This window comes from Xyrauchen texanus, chromosome 27 (assembly GCF_025860055.1).
Source record: "Xyrauchen texanus isolate HMW12.3.18 chromosome 27, RBS_HiC_50CHRs, whole genome shotgun sequence".
NCBI classification, from domain to species: domain Eukaryota; kingdom Metazoa; phylum Chordata; class Actinopteri; order Cypriniformes; family Catostomidae; genus Xyrauchen; species Xyrauchen texanus.
The window spans coordinates 31,697,778-31,722,734 of NC_068302.1; the positions used below are offsets into that span (position 1 = coordinate 31,697,778).

At 38.3% G+C, this 24,957-nt stretch overlaps 1 protein-coding gene across 2 annotated transcripts in view; it reads right to left on the reverse strand.

Moving 5' to 3' along the window:
* Positions 1-24,957, reverse strand: part of elavl4 (ELAV like neuron-specific RNA binding protein 4) — a 126,084-nt gene that overhangs the window by 21,687 nt on the left and 79,440 nt on the right. For both annotated transcript variants that reach the window (XM_052095124.1, XM_052095123.1), the window contains exons 4-5: positions 18,507-18,610; positions 6,674-6,827 (exon numbers count right to left, since the gene is read on the reverse strand). In XM_052095124.1, coding sequence (XP_051951084.1) covers positions 6,674-6,827; positions 18,507-18,610 — 258 coding nt within the window. The remainder of the gene's footprint in view (positions 1-6,673; positions 6,828-18,506; positions 18,611-24,957) is intronic.

A 24,957-nucleotide genomic window follows, 5' to 3' on the forward strand; every position in this document is an offset into this window, starting at 1 on the left:
CCTTGTTTTATGTAACTTTAGTTGCTGCCGCTACAGATGGTGTTTGAAAAGGCTCAGTAAGGGAGGTCTTTGAAGACTCAAGCAGCTCTTTGCCTGGTTCTGCTGGCGCACAGTTATAAATCCATCTGTTTGTCCTTGCGTAATTGGAGGCCAAGGCAGTGGTGTCACGGCATGTGTGCTGTGTTGCAATGTCTGAAGATAAATAGGCCTGACAATGCTTGGTGAAGCATCTTGTTTCAGTCAGATTGCACATCACTGATCCTTTGTGTTCAACAGGCCTTGATTTGTACACAAGTGGGGAATTCACTAAGAATTGAATGACAACAGATAGTGTGGTTTATTTGTACACACTGTCTGCATTGTTTTAGCACCCAATTCACTAAACACATTATGCAAGTCATTTAACAGCATAAACATAACCACAAATTCTGTGCTGAATGCAATATGCACAACGCAATTGCCAATCTTGTGGTTGGTTCTGAGTGCTAGGTTGTGGACGATGCAGCAGACTACTGCTCTTTAAAAAGTGTGCTCAACTATATTGCGTGTCTAGATATATGGCTGTTTATAACTCTCTTCTCTATCATTTGATTGTAATTTGATGAGTTACTGCTGCCATTATCAATTGAAAATATATATAAACATCTTGTGGCAGGGCGGAAGTCAGGCTATTTAAGCCTCCGAGAGGGATAAGGGCCGACTGCAGACGGTGGGGCCATGAGAGAGAGAGATTGTTTACGGACATGTCCGTCGTGTGTGTGTTTGTCTTTTGTTTAAGTTAATCATTCAAATATTGTTTATATTGCCAGGCCGGTTCTTGCCTCCTTTCCATTGAACTGCTTTGCACATCTCTTTTAAAAAAAAAAATCTGTTTACTGCCTGATTTCCACATGTAATAATAGCACAATGTTAATTTAGTCAAGCAAATAGCACAGAGTTTTGTGAATATGATTTAATCTATAATGTAATCTAATTTACATAGAAAGGAGACATGTATGCACTGAAAAGAATAAATTACTTTATTTTAAAACAGTGAAGCACTATTACACCCGGTTTAACTAGATTGAAGTTTGTTATTGAATAAGACTCAGGTTTTTGTGCTGTTCACCCACAAGTTTAGTGAATTTGCCCCAACAAGGAGCGTTGGACATGCACATACGGTAAAAAAGAACACGGACATGAAGTTGACAGCCTAATTCTAACCATTCATGACAGCACATTCAGTATAGTTCATGGAATTCAAGTCATGAAAAAATATCAATGAAAAAGACAGAAGAGGAGAAAGCGTAGCATTTTAAAAGAGGGATTTCCAAAAGTAGCTCATGGGAGTGACGTCGAGGCAGTCCTTTTTCACTTAAGAGGTGCAGCTGGTTGGAGCCAGCACTCTGGATCAACTGTATTTGCTCTCATTGATGGGACATGTATTGACTGCTAGGCAAGGCCCAGTGGAGCCATTCTGAATATTTGGAGTGGTGGTGGCGTAGTGGGCTAAAGCACATAACTGGTAAGCAGAAGGTTGCTGGTTCGATCCTCACAGCCACCACCATTGTGTCCTTGAGCAAGGCACTTAACTCCAGGTTGCTTCGGAGGGATTGTCCCTGTAATAAGTGCACTGTAAGTCGCTTTGGATAAAAGCGTCTGCCAAATGCATAAAAGTTAATGTAAATATTTGACTATTGATCAGAGCGCAAAACCAATCATATTTCTCTGACATTAATGTTAGGTTGAATGTTAAGTGTAAGTACTTTTGGCATGGATTAAGCCACATACTACTATGTTTTTTAAATACCGGTAATTTAGTCAAATTTTTCCAATAAAGTGAAAACAGACACCCTGGGGAACGAATCACAAAGTATATTTGAGAAGAGGAAATAACTTTCAGTCACTTCCATAGAATACATTATCCACGGGAAATTACTTTCTTTTGGGGTGAACTGAGAGGGTTACATGGCAGGCGAAACAGTTTTTCTGCCTCTAACCACTCCTTTATAGTTTCCTAATTGTTACAATTTTTTTTAAATAAAGCTGATGACAAAGATGTATGATTTATTATTATTTCCCAAAAGCAAAGCCACTGTTAGTTTATCATGACATTTGTCATTGTCTTTATTAATGACTTGCTCTTGCAGTATTGTTTCAGGATGCATTATTTTTCTTTGAATTGGCACATGGAGGAATATGACACCGAAGTAGATCTGCATTTAAATGCGTGTGGCAGATTTTCACCAGATTTTTTTTTAATTTGTATGTGTGCATGTCCAGTCTAGATGGACGTTATGTCCCTCTTGATTATGTGATGGTACCAGACTGACAAAATGGTCATTGCTTTGGTGAATCACACTGAGGCCCTCTTAGTTTTGGGGTGGTTAACAAGGGCCTAAAAAACATTTTGTTCCAATGTTTGTGTTTCTGTATGGGTCTGACTTCACTAATTGTAATTTAAAGATATCTTACACTAGTTTCACGTAAAGGTGATGTCTGTCATTTCTTTTTGTATTAAAATACTTTCTTCTATCCCAGCTTAATACACAACGAATATAATTAATACTTACTATAAGTAAGCCATTCATAGGTACTGTAAATTACCCTGAAAAGTTTAAACATGGTGCAATCAAAAAATTGCTAATTCTTTTAGGACCACAAGCAGCCTGACATACTGAAAATCAACCAACGGCATGAATTAGGGGTGGGACAATCTGTTTGATCAACCAATGACTGAAAGGTAGTGTGTTTGGGGAAGCCTGTTTGGAAACAGTCCATAATTCCATCTGGCGATGCTATTGGCACAGAAATTAGACACTTCAACTTCAAGATTCAGTAAGTATCCCTAAAACATGTATAGTCGGAGTCATCACTCAAATATAGAGGTGTGTTGTTGTTTTCTATACTCACTCACTCACTCACACACACACACACACACACACACACACACACACACACACACACACACACACTCGGCCGAAACTTTTCTGAGGAACATTCGCACACACACACGCACTCTCTCTCTCTCTCTCTCTCTCTCTCTCGTACACTCCCTGTTTGACATTCAAGGCTTCACAGAAGAGTTGTAAGATATGCTTCATGTCTCTTTATGGTAGCCCTCTTTGAAAAAAAATACTCCTTGTTTCTAAAACACCAGCAACTCAAGTTTTATTAGTCATTAAGCTCCCTCCTGGGCCCAAAAGAAGGATCTGTGTTAAGGGAGGAAGGCCTCTGTGTGTGTGGTTTGATAAGTGTGTGTGTGTGTGTGCGTGCGTGTGTGTGTGCGTGCGTGCGTGTGTGTGAGTGTTTGTGTGTGCGAATGTTCCTCAGAAAAGTTTCGGCACCACTTGAACTTGGAGTAAATTTTTCCTGTGGCTTTTGCGATATTGTTTGCATGGTGAGTGCCGTTATGAATTATGCAGTTTGAAAAATATTGAAAGTGTTGGAAATTCAGATCCATGACCATTTATATCCCAGCTGATTTATTCATGATGTTGGAGGAGGGATAGGCCAAGGATACGGGTGGATGCTTTAAAATGGACTCATCAGTCACTCTGTGTCATGGACGTGGTACTGATGTTTAATGATTCTTAAGGTTGGGATGCATATTCTGAGATCAAATTTATATACAGTATACACACACACACTGAAGATACATGAATGAGTCTGTATGTGGGTTTTCTGTTTCATCAGTACACATTAGTTTGTATAACCATGTATACACACACCAGAGCTAAACGATCTATGCTAAAAAAAAAAAAAACCTCTTTATAACAGATTACCTTATGCTCTCCTGTGTTTGTACACATATGTAAGAATAATCCTTTTTTGACCAAAAAATGTAAACTCTGTCATCATTTAAACAGCCCCATGTCATTCCAAACCCATATGACTTTATCTCTTGTGTAGAACGCAAAGGAGTCTTTAGCACAATGTTCAAATAGCTTTTTATCAAATAACTGAACTGTTTGAACAGTCTGCTAAATGTCACTTTTTTTGTGTTCCATGAAAGAACGAAACTAATTTGGGTTTGGGACAAATAATGACAGATTTTACCATACTGAATATATGCAAGATGTTTTATGAAATTGAAATATATTTGTGTAGCTATACACAGCATGCCCAATTATTAGGAATGTAAGTATTCTGATCTTATCAATATTTTCATGCACATTTTCCAACTCCAAACCATATAAACCATTTTCAGGTGGTATGTATTTGTGTAATGAGGGAGGGTATGGCGAAAGAGACTAACACCTTATATCAAGGTGTGCATAATTATTAGGCAGCTTCATTACCTCAGGTAAAATGGGCCAAAAAAGAGATTTAACTAACACTGAAAAGTCAAATATTGTAAAACACCTTTCAGACGGATGCAACACTCTTGAAATAGCTGTGGCTCAGGTGGTAGAGCAGGTTGGCCACTAATCGCAGGATTGGCAGTTAAATTCCTGGCCCACATGACTCCACGTGCCAAAGTGTCCTTGGGCAAGACACTGAACCCCAAGTTGCCCCCAATGTCAGGTTAGCGCCTTGCATGGCAGCTCTGCCGTCATTGGTGTGTGAATGGGTGAATGAGTCAGTGTAAAGCGCTTTGAAAACTGTTAAGGTTAAAAAAGCGCAATATAAGTGCAGATCATTAACCATTTAAGTGTGACCACCGGACAATCAAACGTTTTTTTGGGGTGCAAAAAATGCATGGAGAAGAAAAGGTGCAAATTAACTGCAAAAGACTTGAGGAAAATGTTACTTGAAGCTACCAGGAAATTATTATCCTCCAATGCTACCATATTCCAGAACTGCATCCTACCTGGAATGTCCAGAAGTACAAGGTCTAAGTGCTCAGAGACATGGCCAAGGTCAAGAAGGCTGAAACATGACCACCACTGAATATATTCACAAGTAATACTTGAAGACAGATTTTCCAAAGGATTTATGGACAGATGAAATAAGAGTGAATCTTGATGGACCAGATAGATGGGCCTGTGGCTGGATCACTAATGGACACAGGACACCACTTCGAGTCAGGTGCCAGCAAGGTGGAGGAGGGGTAATGCTATGGGCTGCTATCATTAAGGATGAGGTAGTTGGACCTTTTCAAGCTGAAGATGGACTGAAACTCAACTCTCAAACCTACTGCCAGTTTCTGGAAAGTACTCTCTTCAAGCAGTGGTACAGGAAGACATCCTCAGCATTCAAGGAGGCCATGATCTTTATGCAGGACAATGCTCCATCACATGCATCCAAGTACTCCAAGTGCTAGCCAGCAAGGGCCTCAAAGATGCCCATATAATGACTTGGCCTCCTTCCTCACCTGACTTAAATCTTGAACTTGTGGGCCCTTCTCAAACATGAGATTTACAGTGAGGGAATACAATACACCTCTTTGAACAACATTTGGGAGCCGGTGGTTGCTGCTTCAGTGAAAGTTGATCATGAACAGATCAAGAAACTGATAGACTCCATGGATGGAAGGCTCATGGCATTTATTGAAAAGAAGCGTGGCTATATTGGTCACCGAGGACTGCTGGGCGAAGTCATCGACGGTGTCGCCGAAGAGGCCAAGCTGGGAGAAGGGGGCGTTGAGAAAGTGAGCCTTGTCAATGTTGCGCATCTCGACCATGTTCAGCCATAGGTGACGTTTCTGGACCAAGAGGGTGGCCATCGCCTGCCCGAGTGCCCATGCTTTGACCTTCGTGGTTCTGAGAGCGAGTTCGGTTGCAGAGCGCAGTTCCTGCAGCACATCGGGCTCAGGACTACACAAGTGCAGAGGGCCCGAGAAAGCATAGTGAACATCCACGCGTCAGCCTCAGACTGGGCGAGCAGTCCCGAAGGTGGCAGCACAGATGAGTCATTAGCAGCAGACGCCGCTGTGACGCCTCTCTGATTCAGTGCCGCAATCATCATCTAGGTCCAAATGAGACAACGGACTGGCCGTGAGGCGAGCTGGTCTTGCATCGGACCAGGACAGAAGCAAACGAGCGTGCTGGGGGGGTAGTTCATGGGGATTTACCCAGTGAAACCGAGCCCGTTGCTTTCCCCAAATCACCTTCATCGCCGGCACCGGCCTTAATCCCATAGGAAGAAGAGGCGGTGCGGGGGCCTGCTGAAGTGGCTTTCAGAAATGCTCTGATAGAGGAGAGTGGAACAGTAGTGAGACTCAGCTTGCTGCTGCACAACCGCTCGGCTCAGAAGAAAGAATCTGACTGACAGACGCACGCCTGTCAAGTTCAGAGGTACACAAGGCTCTCAAGAAAGACCCCTTGTGTCACTACATTCGACACAAGGTCGAGTGAGTGACAGAAGGGGAATGTTATTTAACTGTAATTTTGTGTTACATATTTGTTGCACCTATTCTAAAAATTGAGAATAAACAATTGAGTTGGGAGAAATTATTTTTGTAATTTAGTTGCCTAATAATTGTGCACACTAATAGTTGCCTAATAAATGTGGACACTAATATATTCCCCTGAGAAAGACAAAACTCTTTTTTCTTAAACATTCAGGTTTGAGGTACAATAAAAAAAAATATTTTGATTTTGACTAAGAGCATTGTGTTTGTTCAACAATAAAATGAATCCTGAGGAATACAATTTGCCTAATAATTGGGCACGCAGTATATGTGAAGTTGCTCAATGCTTTCTGCTCAAGGGTTTCTATATGCATGAGAGAAAAGCGGTCCCACTGATACCTGTGACCTGGTCGACGAGAATGCGGGAGGTGATTATCCGTCCGTACTGAGAGAAGAGCTGTTCCAGCTCCTTCTGGGTCATGGTCTTGGGCAGCCCACTTACGTATAGGTTAGCGTCACGAATAGAAGCAGAACTGGGCCGGGCATATGACACCTGCAACGAAATATGGGCAAAATACATCAGTTAAAATTCTGAAAATATTGTGCTTTATGTGGCAGAATTGTTGAAGTATCTGTCAAGAATATAAGAATAAATGGCACATGCCATATGATCACACTATATATTCTTAAAGTATTGTTGATTTAGAAAAACATTACAGTGCTGTAATAGACTAACAAGCAGTTAATTTGTTTTTTGGACAATATCTTAGTTATATCTAATAATAGATTAGGCAACGCATAGTTAACATTCGTGAAACATTATAAATAAATATTGAATTGGTAAGATGCAGTATTTAGATGCACCTGTTCTGTCTCACACTGTGCTGGTGGTCTCTCTTCTTGCATTGACCCGCAGCAGCTAGAGATTTAAGTATGAGAATGCCCCAAAAACCCTCTACTTAAGAACAATGGAAAATCCTATTTAGTTATTAGAATTTCTTTGGAAAGAGTCAACTGCTGCTAGGGATTCTCTGTCATATATCGTTTTTTTATTTGAATGGTATATGCACATGATATTTAAACCTCTTTACAAATTGCCTCAAAAGAGGGAATGAAAATATACAATTAATATTATCAAAGCTACACAAAAATATCCAAAGTTGACAATGAGTTAATAAACATCAAGTGTGACGTAAAGAAAAATAAATGTCATACATTTTATTCAGGCAACAGTGTATTGATACAGTATTCCTGAAACAATATGGTTAATGATTTTTTAAACCCCTAAACCATAAGTACTTAAGTATTTTAATACTTACTTAGATGTAAGTATTTAACGTCTTCTATGAATTCAGCCTGAAACAGCGTGTACAGACTCCATTCAAACTTTTTGTAGATAATTTCATCCTTATGCCTCCATAATATCTGTACACTGAATTACTTACATCTATCTGCGTACTGAATTGTGATTAGTCCTTTCTTTTTTGCCTATATTTAACAATTTCTAGAAGCCTTTGCACTGCGTGATGTGATTCTTATGTGCAGCTGACAAAAAAACAACAAGCGTACATATTAATGATAACAGCATGTCATTTACACAGAACCAAACCCTTAAATGAAAGCTAAACTAAAACATTAACACTACTTTGGCTGCCTTGCACTGCAATTTCCTTGAGGAAATGCAAATATAGTTACACATAATTGTACAATTTCATTTGCACAATTGTACAAATTGACACATTTTAGAAAAATATTCATCAACTATACATAGCGACAAATTATAAAAGCTCATTTGTTTTCAGAAAACACACACATTGCGAACATGATGGAAGAGTGTATGTGTGTTTCATAGGGAGAAGCCTGGTTGTCATCTGTGCTGAATAACACTTTGGAACCTTCTGTTTCTGCCTAGAGTGAGAGCCAAGCCATCTATAGCTCTCTCTCATTCTTGCATTCCCCACACACTAATATCAGCTTTCTGTGCTTACTAGCACCTTGGACAGCTCTTTTTCACCACAATCTCTCTAACCCTTGCTCACATGCTCACATGGCAGGTTCTCACCCCTCTCAACTTGTCGAACTCGGCAGCACCTTGGACAGAACCTGTCACATTGGAAAACACACTTGATTTCTGTACTTGTTTTCGCTCTCACTTTCAACTACACACACCTGTCTCTCTCTTTTCTAAAACTAGGGCTGCACAATTAATCGAAAAACTAATCGTGATTACGATTACAGCTGCCATGATTATGCAATTGTGAAAATTGACGATTACAGCATTCAATTTACGTCTGCTCCTGTTGCGTCAATGGTTTCTATTTACGTTTTTATTATGTTTTTCCAGCGGTTGAGTATTCTAACCAATCACTAACATGTCTGTTGTGCAATGAAACGGCAATAGCCAATCAGAGCCGCTTAGATTAGTCCTCTGTCCTATCTGTAATGACAACTGATCCTAATGCGCAAGTTTTAAACCATCTGAATGCCCAGATGCTTGCTTTATATTCTAGCTCTGTTTGCGCGGCACATGAAAATTAATATTGAAGAAACATCACCTGACACTTGAAATGAAGCGGTAGAACAAGAGCAAAAAGCACTTTGTAATTATTTTGGCTTCATTGCATATTGCACTGCTCGCTTTGAACGTAGATGTTAAATACACTGCAAATGAGAAACACGACAAAACTAAAACGATCCCGTTCTAATCAAGGCACAGACGCGGTGTAAATAATTGATTTATTATGCTGATTAGACAGCTTTGTTTTTAATGAGATCACTCGTGAGCATGCAGAACATTGTGCAGAGCGTCACTGAGCTTGCATCGTAATGCAGGTCTCAAACAGTGTAAACCTGCAGTGAGTGACAGCAGTCATTATAATGTCGTGTTGCTCGATTTCTGTAAACAATTTATTCAAAATGTAATAACAGTTTTGTTTTGTCATGTTAATAAGAAGGCCAATGCGAATTTGATTTGTACAAAATAGCAAAAAAGTAATTCATCTTAACAGTTCTAAGTGTAGCCAAAATAAAGAATATGGCATGAATAGCATATTTCAGGGATCAACGTCATTGTTATCACATCTCCTCTTATAAGACCCATTTGCCACGCAGCTGGTATTGGTAGATTTAACATTTTCACGAATCACACAAACTCAAATGCCTGTTTTTAATTTCCAAAGTGCAACCACTGAGGCCAAAAATTATCTAACAATGATCTTACATAAACAAGATCACCATTGAAGATCTAACAGGATGAATGGTCCCCTGTCTAGCCACCCAAGGGCTTACTGAACGCAGTAACTTGGTTGATTTAAATCAGCTGATAATAAGTTTGAATATTGAATATGCCATATTATTTACTGTACGTGGACTAATAATTTAAGCAGTAATTTAGCAATAATTTAATTTATTCTATACCATAGATATTAATTTACAATCATTTTCATTTGCCTTACCTCAACAAACATTATTTCAATATAAAATACAAAACAATATAATGCTTAAAAGAAACTGGAGAGCAGCTCATATCCACCATTGAAATCTGCTTACTCTGAAGAACCACATGGTTGCTTACTTTGTGACGTCATGGTAATTAAAACATTTTATCAACATTAATTATCGCGTTTAAAATATCGGGGCAATAATCGACAATTCTGATTTTTGCTATAATCGTGCAGCCCTATCTAAAACACATTATGCTGTTTTCACCCAGTTACACTCACTCAACCTCAATGTGGTTGGCTTAAAGTAATCTAAGAATTTAAAGGGAAATTACAATTATAATTTACTCACCCTCATGCTGTTCCAAACCAGCATGCCTTTTTTATTGAATACAAAAGGAGAAGGTTTTCCTCAGTCACTGTATGGAAAACAACGATACATTGAAAGTAAATGGTGACTAACATTCTGCCAAAAATGTCCTTTTGTGTTTCACGGAAGAAAGGAATTCTTATAGATTTGGAACAACATGACAGTGAGTGAATGATAAAAGAATTAACTTTTTTGGGTGAACTATACCTTTAAAAAGGGGCACTCAGTAATTCTTTGTTGTTTTATGTTGCACTGTCTGATATGGTACCATAATCACGGTTAACCAGTTTTATGGTAATTTGCAAACATTCTTATTGTGCAAAAGCACTGAGGAAAAAAAAAGTAATATCATATCACATTTAAACATGTTAGTGGACATGTTTCTTATGGATATATGGATGCTAATCACAGCCATACAATAGGAAAACATACTGATAAATAAATGAATAAATAAATAGGAGGTGTATAATAAGAGACACACTGAATGATGCACTTCAATGTAACTAGAGTGCTTGGAGTCTCTTCAAAATTGCATAACTGTAAGATTATTGTGGTGCACAACATGTAGTTCACGGTCAACAGTTTTTTCTTCTGCAACAGTTTCTAAATGCAATCCGTTATCTGTCAGACACCCCACCATAAAGAATCGACTACAAAATAAACTCTCCACAACACCTCACAAATAAACCTGTAGACTATGCATAATAATGATAGAATTGCACACACACACACACACACACACACACACACACACACACACACACACACACACACACACACACACACACACACACACACACACACACAAAAAGAGTCAGATATGTTAAAGATGATAATTTCCCCATAATTTCTGTCCGAAACGCTTGGTTTTGGTGCTGCTGCTCCTTTAAGAGTTGACAGTAAACACCTACTATAATACAGTAATTAGCTCTCTGCTCTTGCCGTACCTGCTCTCTTCTTGCCATCTCACTGTTCACAGCTACTGGGCTGGCTATGGGAGTGACAAGGTAAAGGAGGTGTTGACATGGAGGCGGTCAATGCAATGGCTAGCACAGTGTGACATCACAAGAGAGAACGAGATGTTTTGGCAGCTTGGTTTCAACATATGTCATTTTTGCAGTGAGGAGGAAGCTTTGAGTTCTGAAACTTACAGAATGACCTCTTATATGTAAAAAGATCAAGAAAAAATGTTTTCTTCATGTCATTACACCTTTAAAATCCTTTAATGCCTAAAATTGAAATTCATTGTTAAATACAGTGAATTTGTACACAAGCAATGCTTTAAATAATGAGAATGATTTCATTGGCAACTTCTCAATGTTTCCATGCTGACATTATCTACATGCAAAATCACATTGCACTTTAAGCATGTTTAAACATTCCAAAAAAGTTGCATCTCTCAATTCTTCCATTTAAAATCAACACAGCTAAAAAAAAACTCTTTAGTATCCCTTACTCATTCAAGTGCTCCCAAACAACTGATTTAAGACTAATTTCTTTTATTTTTTGGAGTTGGTGTGTAGCCCCAGCTTAACAAAATTGAAAGTTTACATTCAGTCCACGATACCTGGCCAAGCGCCATGCCAACACCATCCGTAACCATAGCAACAGCTGCACTAACCACCAAGCCACAAGCACAAGAGATTTTCACATTCAGGCTTACACAGAAAAACTCTTTTACAATATATATATATATATATATATATATATATATATATATATATATATATATATATATATATATATATATATATATATCACGTGGAAATAAAAAATATTTAATGGTTTTTAACTGTACATTAAAATGTTTTACTATTAAATTATCTGTGACATTATTAATTGCGGTTAAGAGTGAAACTGTATAATCGGTAAAAGCCTTAATACAAGATTTTTGTCATGTGAATGTAAATTTTTTAAGCATATTTAAAAAAGAAAAAAGTACTAATTTTTATGTGTCAACATTTATGAATGTGGAAAAATATTGCTGAGTGCACCTTTAACGTGACACAAATGAGGATAATTAAATATTTCTGAAAGTAATCCTAGTGGAACACTTAAGTGCTTTGACTTGTACTGGATTATATTAAAAGAGAAGTATCCGTTAACAGATTTAATTTTCCTGTTGACTCCATGTATTCACCACACTTCAAATTGCGAGAGATTTTTCTGTCTCTCCGTCTCTCTTGTTACAGCAGATCAGTTTTCATTCAAGATGGGGAGATGTTTCTATCTCCTTGCCCTTTTAATGCTCACGTCAGTTTAATCTGTTCCCATTAGTGTTTGAAGCAGCCTTTCCATCTCATATTTTCATTAGTTCTGACATTTGGGCAGCAGAGCCATCACAGGGTGTTACACTGCTACAAATGCTGAGCTAAACAAGCTATACACTGCGCAATAATCTCCCCAAATCCACTTAAATGGAGAAGGCAAAAGGAATAGAACCCTGGCAGGCTCTTCACTTCTTTTCATTTTCTCTTCTCTTTCGCAATTTTTTCTTGCCCTGTCAAGCAGCTCCAGATGTCGGATCTATCAACACCCTGTCTGCTGTGAGAAGTGTGAGAGAGGGTGTGTGTGTACACGTATCTCACAGCACAAGGCTACGCTCTTCTCACCCACAGTGGGATTTTTCCCATCACACATCGACAGGAAGGCAAAGCCGGTGTTTTGCTGAGAAACGGAGAAGTGTCATGGAGAAGTGTGTGTGCAACAAAATGACGAGTGTGTGGATGGAAGTTGTTGCTGGAGTGAAACTCTTTTTCTCACACACTCCATCTCAATCTTTTTACTTTTCAAGCAGTGAGACGTAGGAATGTGTTGCTTTATTGACTGGTTTTCATTAGTGATTGCAATAAATATGTGACTAGTTGATTGGTTCTGCCACTAATCGATGTGTTTTGTGTGTATCTTGGATTAAATGACTTTAGTTGCGTTTGTTCTATTTGGTATAATAAATTCCTCTGTCCACAAACTGCGTCTTGGAAAATTTGCATTTAAATATATTTGGAACAAGGTTCCCATGGTCTTGGAAAACCTGGAAATATCAGGAAATTTAAAAATGTGATTTTCAAACCTGGAAAAGATATAGAAATCCTACAAATTTTAGGAATTTCTTTTAGAAATATAGATTTTTCCAATTTCAATATGTACTCATCCTAACAATTTCAAATTGAAATCACCTTTAAAAGTTATGGAAATGTATTGGTCAAAAGGTGTGGAACCTTGTTGAATTTGTGAAACAAAAGAAAAGAAAAGTGAAGCCTAAGTGCTTATATACAAAAAATACATTATGCGTGAACTATACTGAATGTGCTGCGGAGATTTAAAGTGTATTAAAGTGCATTTTAAGAAGAAGCCAAAATTCTTGTGAAAAACTACTAAACTAATCATGTGTCAGCCAGAGATTGACAGAAACTATATATTTGACGTTACACACAATAGAGTCATTTTTGTAAATTAAACATTAATCTGCTAACTACTGCAGTAAACTACTTTTCAGGACTGCTAATGAGAAGTTGTGCAAGCCCTAGCTTTTATGGACTTTTTGTATTAGATTATATGATCTAGAGATGATCTGTTTCTGAACATGATAATGTCACCCTGTGAAACGAATATAAATTAATCGTAAAAACACACATACACCTTTTCTCGCTTCCTCTCACTGATCTCAAAAGCCTCTTGTAAGCATCTAGGGAAGATATACATCATCAGAGCTTATTTCTCTTTTCCTTCACTACTGAGAAGAGCAAAGAACCGCACTTCGGATAATTACCCCTTTCCTTCTTTTTCCCTTTTTCTCTCACATCTACTCTAAGACACAGCTGTCTGTTGCTATTAGATGGTCTTTCTTCATCCCCGCTCAATGGGTAGTGGGTTTATGATGGAGGCTTCATAAGGAGGATGACCTTGGAACGCACTTATTAGAAGTTATAAGACAGAGGATTTCATCTGTAATACAGCAGGAGAGATTCTTTAGAGAGGGCTGGTGCTGGTCGGAATAAGAGGTTTCATGGAGTGCAGAGAGAAAGAAGGAGAGAGAGCAAGGAGGGCTGAGTGAGAGCTGTAAAAGAGAGATCACAAAGAAGAGATAAAGACGTTGGCTCCTGTGGCCACATGCTGAGATGGACGGATAGAAGAAGAGAGAGAGAAATTATAGAACAAAAATAAGAGATCTAGATGATTATAAAAAAGCAGGATTGGATTGATGTGTCCTAACCAGGTGCAATACTTTAAAAGGATAGTTCACCCAAAAATTTAAATTCTGTCATTTACTCACCCTCATGTTGTCTCATGTGATTTTTGTTCCTCCGTGGAACACAAAAGTAGATGTTAGACAATATGACAGTGTCAGTTACCATGCAATAAAAAAAGATGAATTAAAAGTGAATAGTGACTAAGGCTAGCATTCTACTGAACATATCCTTTTGTTTGGAAAAACTTGAGGGTGAGTAAATAACATTTTTGGGTGAAATATCCCTCAAAAGCAACAAGCAATAAAAGCTAATGTAGATTTTAGTTTTTATCCTAACAGCTAAAAATTTGATAAGCAATGAATGGCAGAACATTTTCATTATTGGTTTCTATTTCTGTGACATCATGCTGGATAGCCCCACCCACAGTGGAATCTCATTGGACTGAAATCTCGCCCCACATAGCTGCAAATAAACATCAAATAGGTTCTGATTTACTTGATTTTGTCATGTTGTGCAGTATTTTTGCTTTCAGTGTGGACAGACAAATTATTTGTCACTGGAAAGATGTTGCATTGTCCCTGGTTAGGACATATGTAAAACCTACATGGAAGCATTAAGGCGCTACTTTCTCTGTACCAATTCCAGTATGCATGTTTGTGTGTGTATATGTAAGCAAAAATCGATCATGCGTGGGGTGTGCATGTAAGCATGGTAGCATGTATTTTTTTGCTAAGTCACTGAAGATGGCTCTTACTTCATTACCCGCAAGACTTTGGAAGGACAGAGAGGAGTATATTTTGTGAACATGTTGTGCTTTTGTTTGAGCACTTATGTTGGCAGAGAAGGAATGAGAACATCTTTAAAACTAGTATAATGACAGCTTCATTCAACAGACATCAACAAATTTAGTGTTACACCAAATTGTGCCCATAGGCCCTCCTATTGTACTACATGCATTTCCTACAGAATTTCCAACAGTGTTTGAATGTGTAACTTTAACTATGCCTACATTTGTTATATGAACAAGTGAGTAATTACACAATGTAAAAATGTATAACTTGCAATTGTTACCATACCTTATTTCTATTTAATCTAGTAACACTTAAAATTAGCTTTGTTGGCGTAACCCTAATGCATTCAGGTTGATTCAGAGATTTTAAAAATATTTTTGACTTGAATAAAACCAATTTAGATGTTATCACATGAAGCACATTTTGTAGGTTAACATTTTTATTTCAGTGCACTGATACAAGTTTCAAAAATGTTCACAAGTCTTAAGGTTAGGTCACGTAACATAAACGTGAATGCAGCCATTTAAGGGATAAAAAAGAAAGCGCTTTTATGTGTTTATGTATAAAGCAGAAGTTTTTGAAGAGTGAGCATGTGCATATGCTCAAGTGCGTCAGGAGTACACCAAAGTCTAATGTAAAGGGAAACTCAACTATTGCAACGCAATGAATCTGTTGCATTACAAAGTGAATGCCGCTTTCGTGTCTTCATCAGCTTTCTTGCATTAAACTGCTTTCTACTGTACGTGTAAATTATCAATTATAATTTAATATTTGCAGAAGTTATTGCTCCACCCCATAATAATATAATTAACGACAGCTCAGCCAACATGGTTAGAACGATGGATGTGCGACAAAGTTACTACGGTTTCTGTAACAGTCTTGACTAGCTAGTTAATTTCTACAACGATGCCTCGTACTATGTTGGTTACACAGTGAGTTATGTCGTTGTACGGGAAATGCACCCCATATAATTTCAGAATGATTTGATGATTCCTCATATCATCTATTATCTTTGTGCGTCTTTGTGACCGATTCATTAAAAGAACCAGCTCAACAGTCATTTGAAAATCCTGTGGTGTGTGTTTGGCCTTAAAGTCCATTGTTTTATTAGTGCAATAATGTATGTTTGTACTGGTGCCTCCAAGAACATGACAGAATAATTAATTATTTAATTAGAATAGAATAGGTACATCATATGTTTTTAACAGGTAACACGGGAGTTCATGAGTGCTTTTTAAAAGAGTAAAAGAACCAGCAAGTGTTGAAGTGTTGTTCGTTTGTTGTGCTAAGATGGGAGCAAAAATCTGTGGTGCATGTTTGGCCTGCAAGTGCAGTGTTTTAACAGTGTGTTTTTCGTCTGTGTGTACTGCTTCCCTGGAAGTGTTTTTGTCACTGAGGGAAGTGCCGCATGGCAGGAAGCTGTGATGATCGGCAAATAAACAAAAAATGACTCATTCTTTCTCTAATGGATTCTAAGCTGATGCGGAAACTAGTACTAGAAACACTGCTGGCCAACACGCACACTGCCACTCTAGAAACCGCCCATGTTTGAGAGCCTTGTGCTTGTTCAAAAACAGCCCTGACAACACTTTTCTTTCTCTCTCTTATACACAGATGCACAAACATGCACTCCTTTTCGCTTTTATGTTGAGAGGTACTGAGCTGCAGAGACTGAGCGCTGTTTTCATAAGCAGGGAAAATCCAATCTGATTAGATTAGGGCGGATGTAAGTGAGAGGTCTGGGATTATAGGCCGGATGACAACACACACACACAGCCATTATGCTGTGAGCAGCTGTTGGAATTTATAGTTAAAACCAGCTGCTGCTTCTAAATTTACCCCAAAGCTATGTTTAGAAAAATCAAAGCCATCAGATTGTGACAAACCAAACTGTTTATAACAATCCATATTCAAATTTAATAGAACGCAATAGAACAGAATAGTAGAACAGAAAAAGGGCAGAGCAGAGCAGAACAGAATAGAACATAAAATGACTGAACAGAATAGAGAAGATCGGAACATGAAAAAACAGAATAGAAAACAGAAAACAACATAAAAGATTAGAATATTATTTTCCAGAATTTTGTAGTGGAAATATTTTTTTTAGACATGTCTTAATTCATCCATATTCTAATGAAACAGAACAAAATAATATAATAGAAAAAGGCAGAACAGAACAGAATAGAACAGAGCAAAATGACATACAGAATAGAATAGAGTATGACAGATCAAAACATAACAGAATAGAATTGAACAGAATAGATTAGAAATATAATATCATATGGACAGATCATAACAAAACAGAATAGTATTTAACATGAGAATGAAATGAAATGGGATATATCAGAAAATAATATAATATGTCGGAACAGAACAGACTAGAAAAGTACAGAACATGACAGAACAGAAAATAGAATAAAACATGACAGATCATGCCATAACAGTGTAGAACATACTATAACATAATATAACATGGCAAAATAGAATAGAAAATATAACAGAACATGACATATAATAACAGAATAGAATTTAATAGAAGCGGATAGAATGGAATTTTCTGGAATTTTGCACTGAAAAGATATATTTTAGTCATCTATTTAATATGTCCACATTATTTGATTATACATGCTATTTGCCTCTTTTTGTGTGACTTCATGATTTGACATTTAGAGAATAATTTACATATCAATTACACTATTTTCCCTTTTCTTCCTTCACTTTCTTTCCTGTTTCCTTCTGCATCTTAATGAGTCAGATTTGCCCTCCTCTCTCTTTGTGCTGCCGCGCCTCAGCCCAGCACGAGCCACATGTGTATGCCACATGTACTAATCACAGCAGCTCCACTGGCAGAAACGGTGATGGGAAACATTCGATAAATTGAGAAATGGCGACTGGGAGAATGCTTCCACCTAAGTGAAATGTTGTTCTGTTACCATTTGTTATCTGTTACGTGTCAATAGGTTCAATCCCAGGTGAGGGGGACATGTTAACTGAAGAGGTACTGAGAGAGCACTTTCAAAGCTGTGCCCTTTATCGAGAAGCACTGGCTCCAGGGGGGCCCGCTTCTGCAATTAGTGTAATGTGGGTTGCTTTGGTTGAAATGTGTTTGGTAAACAAGAGGCAGGAAGCAATCTCATAACATGAACCCGAACACAGATCTAAACACCGAGACATACACATTTCAGCATGTAGTATACAAATACATCTATTCAATGGTGTAGCTGTAAATTCACAACATTATTAACTTCCAAATTAAATCCCTTGGAGTGTTGGATCATCCAATTTGATTAATATTTTACTGTTAATCATGTTTGGATTTTTGAAACAAGATTAGATTTGTCCAAATATTTGGATTGAATTTTATTCAGGAACCTTTTAAATTCCTGGCAATTGTGACACATGTATGTGTACTTTAGGGTTTCTGTAAGTATAGTCACCTACCTTAATAGTTTTGGTCTGAAGTCTGAGTCCATTTAACGTGTTGATGGCTTTCTCTGCATCTTTTGGGTCAATGTAGTTGACAAAACCATAGCCAAGACTCTGCCCTGTAATTGAAAGCAAGAAAGAAAGAAATAGAAAGAAAGAAACAATTAAATAAAAGTACCCTAAGATCTGTTTAATACATTTTAAATCCATTTAGCAAATTTCTTTCGATTTCCCTCTAAGATCATTGCAAAAAAAAGAAAACACCCCTGACCCCCGTTTTGGGGGTCGGGGTCAGGGGTGTTGAGGTCACAAATATAATGGTCCTTTTTGGTCCTTTAATTTAGCAGAGGCGCTGAATGCAATCATTTTCTGAATAAAGGCTTGAAATGCGGTAAAGGCCCAACATTTTATAATTTTGTTTTAAAAGATACATGCATTTTTAAAGTTCAGACACAGCACAAGACAAACACTGTGTCTGCATTGCTAGCAATTTGCCCGTTTCAGTCATTTTTTCTTTCTTATTTGTGCCGTCTCAAAGAAAAGATTAATATAATTTGAATTTCTTTTCATCACTGATGTATCTGTAAAATGGCATGAGTGTCAGCTGGCTAGCAAAAAGAAAATACAATGCCCTCAAGTTGTCATTGTTTTATCCTTCCAGTAGAATCTTAACACAATAATTTCTTCAAGAATCATAATGCTGATCTTTGTCATTCAAAAACAGTTCATTTTGACCAATACTGTCAAGGTCCAAAGAGGAAACAAATCCTTGTAAAAATACCATAATGGTAGTCCATACAACACAAAGCTGTTGTATAGCCCCAGAAAGCTTGGAATATAGTGCACTTGTCATATGGACTTCTGTTATGATATCTGAATCTTTAATAGTGCTATATAGTATTTGTCTTTTTTGAAGCTTGACAGCTTCTGCTCACTATAAACTGTTATTCTATGGAATAGTGCTGCTTAAAATATCTATTTTTATGTATTCCAAGATAAAATCCAGCATATTGGTTTTGAACAACGTAGTAAATGAGTTAGTAAAAGTACATTTTCCATTTTTAGGTGAACTACTTTAACTGGTGGCTCTTTTTTTGGACACAAACCTGACATACTCAAAATAAAATGGTCTCATTTAAAGGCAGACTCTTAGGAGAATTATTAACATTTCTAAAGAGATTATTTAGAAGATTTCAATTGATTTAAAATTATTACCTAATAATATTTGCATTTAGACTATATGTCACTGTCCTTGCCAAAACCTAAAAGCACAATAGCAGTCACAAGTCACAGGTCTTACCATGTTCCAGTTCTGATCTGGGTGATAACGCTCTACTTTGTGTTTTTTTATAGACACATTTTCTTAGACAATGTGAAGATTTTTTTTAAAATTTTCTAAAAAGCTACTTCAAAAGCCTGACAGATTACCACATTAATTCAATTCCTTTACAATATACACACATTCGCTCTTTGTCTTAATCTTGATACGCTGAAAACAACACCGTTAATGTTTTCACATTCACAGTTATGAATGACATACAAATCACGTACTGTACATGACATATTTTAAATTCAAAATGGTGAATTTCACCAATGGTGAATAGTTTGCACCCTTGGAAATGAATGTAATTTAGCACAACATTTAAATCATAAAACAGTGGTCAAATATTGCATGTTTACTTACATCTCATATGACAAAAACCCTCTTAACCTGAACTGCTTGCTGATGTGCAGCACTCCACAAGGTTCCCACTTAGCTTCTTAAATTGAAGTCCCGCCTTCATCCATTTGATTGGCTATCTCATATGAGATTGACAAGCTGTGCAGCAGAACAGCAACAAGGACATAAATTATTGTGGGGGGCCCTGTATGAAAGTACAATTTACACCCTCACCCCTGGCCAATTCCAGTCAAATATAACAAAAGCAATTTCCAACTTAACTATAATCAATGTTGTTTAGAAGTGCCGCAAAATCAGCCAATGGAGGGAGCACAGTTAGTTTTAAATGTTCCTTTAACCCATTCTATGTTAAAAATTAAACTTAAAGCCCTTTTACCCTGCTCAGACCTAACACGGGGAACAGCAAAGAATACAATTTCCTTTGAACAAATATTATAAGGTTCGTGTTTTACAGAGATAATAGATTATAAGTAAATTGGAGACAGGCCACATACTGATTGATAAATTAAACAGTTCCAGTGTAATCACCTTATGGCTGGCGGCAGTTCAGCCATAGCAAAGAGTACAATGGTGGGTTTGATAACCACAACCAGTAATAAAACATAAAGCACTATAAAAAAGGGTGCTTTGGTTTTTTAAATATTGTACTGGGTAGGGCTGAGCAATTAATAGAATTTTATTTTCAATTATGATTTTAGCTTCCAACGATTATGAAAACAAGATAATCAAGATAAAAGGATTATGGTGCCGCATTAATTTTTGCTATGAAACACCCCGGCATTAAATCTTTAAAGCACCCTTTATTAAAGGTCAAATAATAAGGAAGTGGGTTATGAAAATACACTCCGAAACTGGCATTTCTCTGTATGGTCAGCCCTGTGTCTATGAGTTACGTAATAATTGAATTATAACGTGATGGAACGCTATGTTGTGAATCATAATATATGTGTCATATTCACTGTGTGGATCTTATCATGAAGAAAATCAGCGAAACGCAATCTATTAAGAAGAGAATATTTGGGGCCTGGGTAGTTTAGTGAGTATTGACGCTTACTACAACCCCTGGAGTCACGAGTTCGAATCCAGGGTGTGCTGAGTGACTCCAGCTAGGTCTCCTAAGCAACCAAATTGGCCCAGTTGCTTGGGAGGGTAGTCACATGGGGTAACCTCCTTGTGGTCGCAATTAGGGGTTCTAGCTCTTAATGTGGTGCATGGTAAGTTGTAGATCGCAGAGAGTAGCATGAGCCTCCCATGCTGTGAGTCTCCGCGGTGTCATGCACAGTGAGCCACGTGATAAGATACAAGGATTGACGGTCTCAGAAGCTGAATCAACGGAGAATTGTCCTCTTCAACTTCCTGGCGTCTCTCAGGAAACTAATAATCAGGTCGTGCTTACCGAGGGTCTTACCTTGGACGTCATCGTGATATGCTGCTATGGCAGCTACATAAACATTGAGAGTGGAGGTGGACAGCTGTGAACGCATACTTGCATCGCCCTCTGGGCCAGCTGTGTGCCAGAGCGTCTGTACCAGAGCGGGCAGTGGGAGGACTACAGGGAGACCAACAGGTCTACCTGTGCCTGGCCGAATTGACTCCAAAACAGCTGGGGGACTGTTTGCAATGAATGCAAGGAATGCAAGGCCGGTCCAAGAGCTGAAAAGGCAGCGTGAAGCGGGCGTGAGAGCCATGCGAAGTTTGCCACGGTGCCACCCATGCATTGGGACTCGGGTCTGGAGCCAGTGCTGTAGCGGTTTCATATACATCAACCCGAGTTGCATGACTGCCGCTGAGGATGCCATATGCCCCAGGAGCCTCTGAAAGTATTTCAGTGGGCCTGACATTTGCCACCTGGATAAGTTCAGGCAGTTCAGCACCGACTGCGCACGCTTGATCGTGAGGCACGCTATCATTGACACCGAGTCTAACGCCATGCCGAGAAAAGAGATGCTCTGAACCGGGAAGAGCTTAGTCTTTTCCCAGTTGACTCTCGAGAGTGCACTAGAATCAGCCATTCGTCGAGGTAGTTCAGTATGCGGACACCCACTTCCCTTAACAGGGCAAGGGCTGCCTCTACTGATACGCTCGGCCGTCGAATGCGAACCGTGGGAAGGGTCTGTTTTGAGGCAAAATTGAGACGTGGAAGTACGCGTCCTTCAAGCCGCAACTGTTGAGGGTCGGGTGGAATGTTCTACTCAAGCCCAACACTCGCGGCAGCCCGGGCAAGCATGGCGGTCAGCTCCGCCGTCGGCCTAGGACTGGGCTGCCACACCCGAAGGTGGCAACACGGTCGAGTCCTCGGCGTCTGACATCACCAAGGCACTCTCCGATACATTGATATACATCTCATCCAACTCACAAGCTCCGGACGAGCAAAGCTGGCAGTGAGGCAAGCCTGCTTCATCCCAGTGCTGGATGGAAGTGAATGAGCGTACCGAGGAGTGGGCAGTCCGTGGGAATTACCTGGCAGAACCGTACCCACTGAAGCTCCTGAATTGCCTTCATCATCAGCCAAAGCAGTCTCATACCCGTAGGTAGCAGGAGTTGCGAGGGGGACACACGAAGTGGCTTTCCCTTGGAAGAAGGAAAGGCATGACCACAACATTGCCATGGTCATGATCTCGCAGTGAGAACATGAACCACCCACGAACGCTTCCTCAACATGCTTATAGCCCAGGCACGTGAGGCAGTGATCATGACCGTCAGAGGCGGAGAGTTAACGACCACAGATGCCACAGAGACAGAAAGGCATCTTTAAAAGGACGTGTCTTTAAAAAGACGATCAATGTCACTGTGCCTGCTCTAATAGAGGAAATACAGTCTTTTAGAGGAAAAGCTCTTTAAAGCGCTGTCGACGCACCCACGGGTGTAGTCTGCAGCGGAGTACAGAGTGGAGAGAGAACAGCTGGAAAGTGCCGTATATCCAACAGCAATGCTTGTAGAGTTGGTGAATGGAATGGCAGTGGTATTCAGCTTGCTGTCAAAAAGTCTGAATGAATCCGCATACCGCTCCCTTTTATACTCGTATGTCGGGGGGAGTGGCAATTTGAAATTTACAAAACTTGCCAATTTCTCATTGCCCTTTTCTCAAAGATCTGAAGGTGAATCAGGCTCCCAAATGCGACCCCTAGTGTCACTACATTGACACACTGTTGAGTGAGTGAAAGAAGGGGAACTTTCAAAGCTGTTAAAAAAAGCACTGAATTTTCTTAATTTGTCATTTTTATTCTATTATTTTATATATATATATATATATATATATATATATATATATATATATATATATATATATATATTATTACTGACTGTTTGCTAGTCTTGAATAATTACTTAAGAACTTGAAACCATTCTTCCATAATTAATATATTAATTAGTGTTATTATTTGTTGTGGTTTTGAAGCTGGTATTGAGAATCGTCAAATTTCAATACCGACTATTGAAATTTTGGTATTGTGATAATGTATAGCCTTTATTGTACATGGTAGATCTTGCTGCAATAACAGGATGTAAAATGCACCCCTGCTGTAAATAATGATGATGGAGGCTTTCCTTTATTTGACTACCATCCATAACTATATCCATAATATAATATGGCAGTTTACATTATATGTTCAAGGAAATCCACTGTTAAAAAGACACGGTTTTTTAAGTTAATAAATGCATGATCTTAATGAAATCGTGATCTCAATATTGACCAAAATAATCGTGATTATGATTTTTGCCATAATAGAGCAGCCCTATTACTGGGGCATGCATGTACAGCATGAACAGTAAGTCACCATAATCTAATATAGGTAGAAATGTTGCAGACACCAGGTACTTTCTGGCATTAACAGAAAAATTAGATCTATTTCTAAAATTAAAACCTAATTTTAGTTTGAGTTTCAAAACAATGTGATCAATATGAGACTTAAATGACAACTGTTTATCAAGTACAATGCCCTAGTACTTATCATTTGTAACAGGTTCAATTTTGGTACATTGAACAGTTACAATTTCTATAAGATTTGATGATAAAACTTTTATATTTGAAAAGATCATTAATTTGCCCTGCGATGGACTGGCGACCTGTCCAGGGTGTCCCCCGCCTTTCGCCCAATGTTAGCTGGGATAGGCTCCAGCCCCCCGCGACCCTGTACACAGGATAAGCGGTTGACGATGGATGGATGGATGGAAGATCATTAATTTACTTTTTCTGCATTTAGTTTGAGTTTATGTAACTGTGACTTGACTGAGTTAAAAGCAGACTGTACATTCTGAATTGACTGTGAAGCAGAAGTTGCACAACAATAAATAATTGTATAGTCAGCATAAAGATGATACTTTGCATTTGATATACATATACATAGAAAATAAAATTGGTCCTAAAACCGACCCCTGAGGAACTTCCTTGACAACAGGTAATATTGTTGAATTTGAGCCATCTATCAGCACACATTGAGTTCTGTTGGATAGATAAATGGCAAACCTACCAACAGCTTGACTGGATCACCTTATACTCAAGATGCAGTGATCAACTGTGTCAAAAGCTTTAGAGAGAACATGGAAAAGGGCTATACAAGTCATTTTACTATCTAAGTCTTCAATAATATTAATGGTCACTTTTATGGCAGCACTGATAGTATTGTGTTGTTTTCTAAAACCAGACTGGAAATTAGACAAAATACAATGTTGGTCCTAAACACTGTTTCGTTTGTTCAAATATTAACCTTTTCAAACATTTTATAAAACACATAATTTTGAAATAGGCCTGTAATTATTCATAATTGAAGAATCCCCACCTTTAGA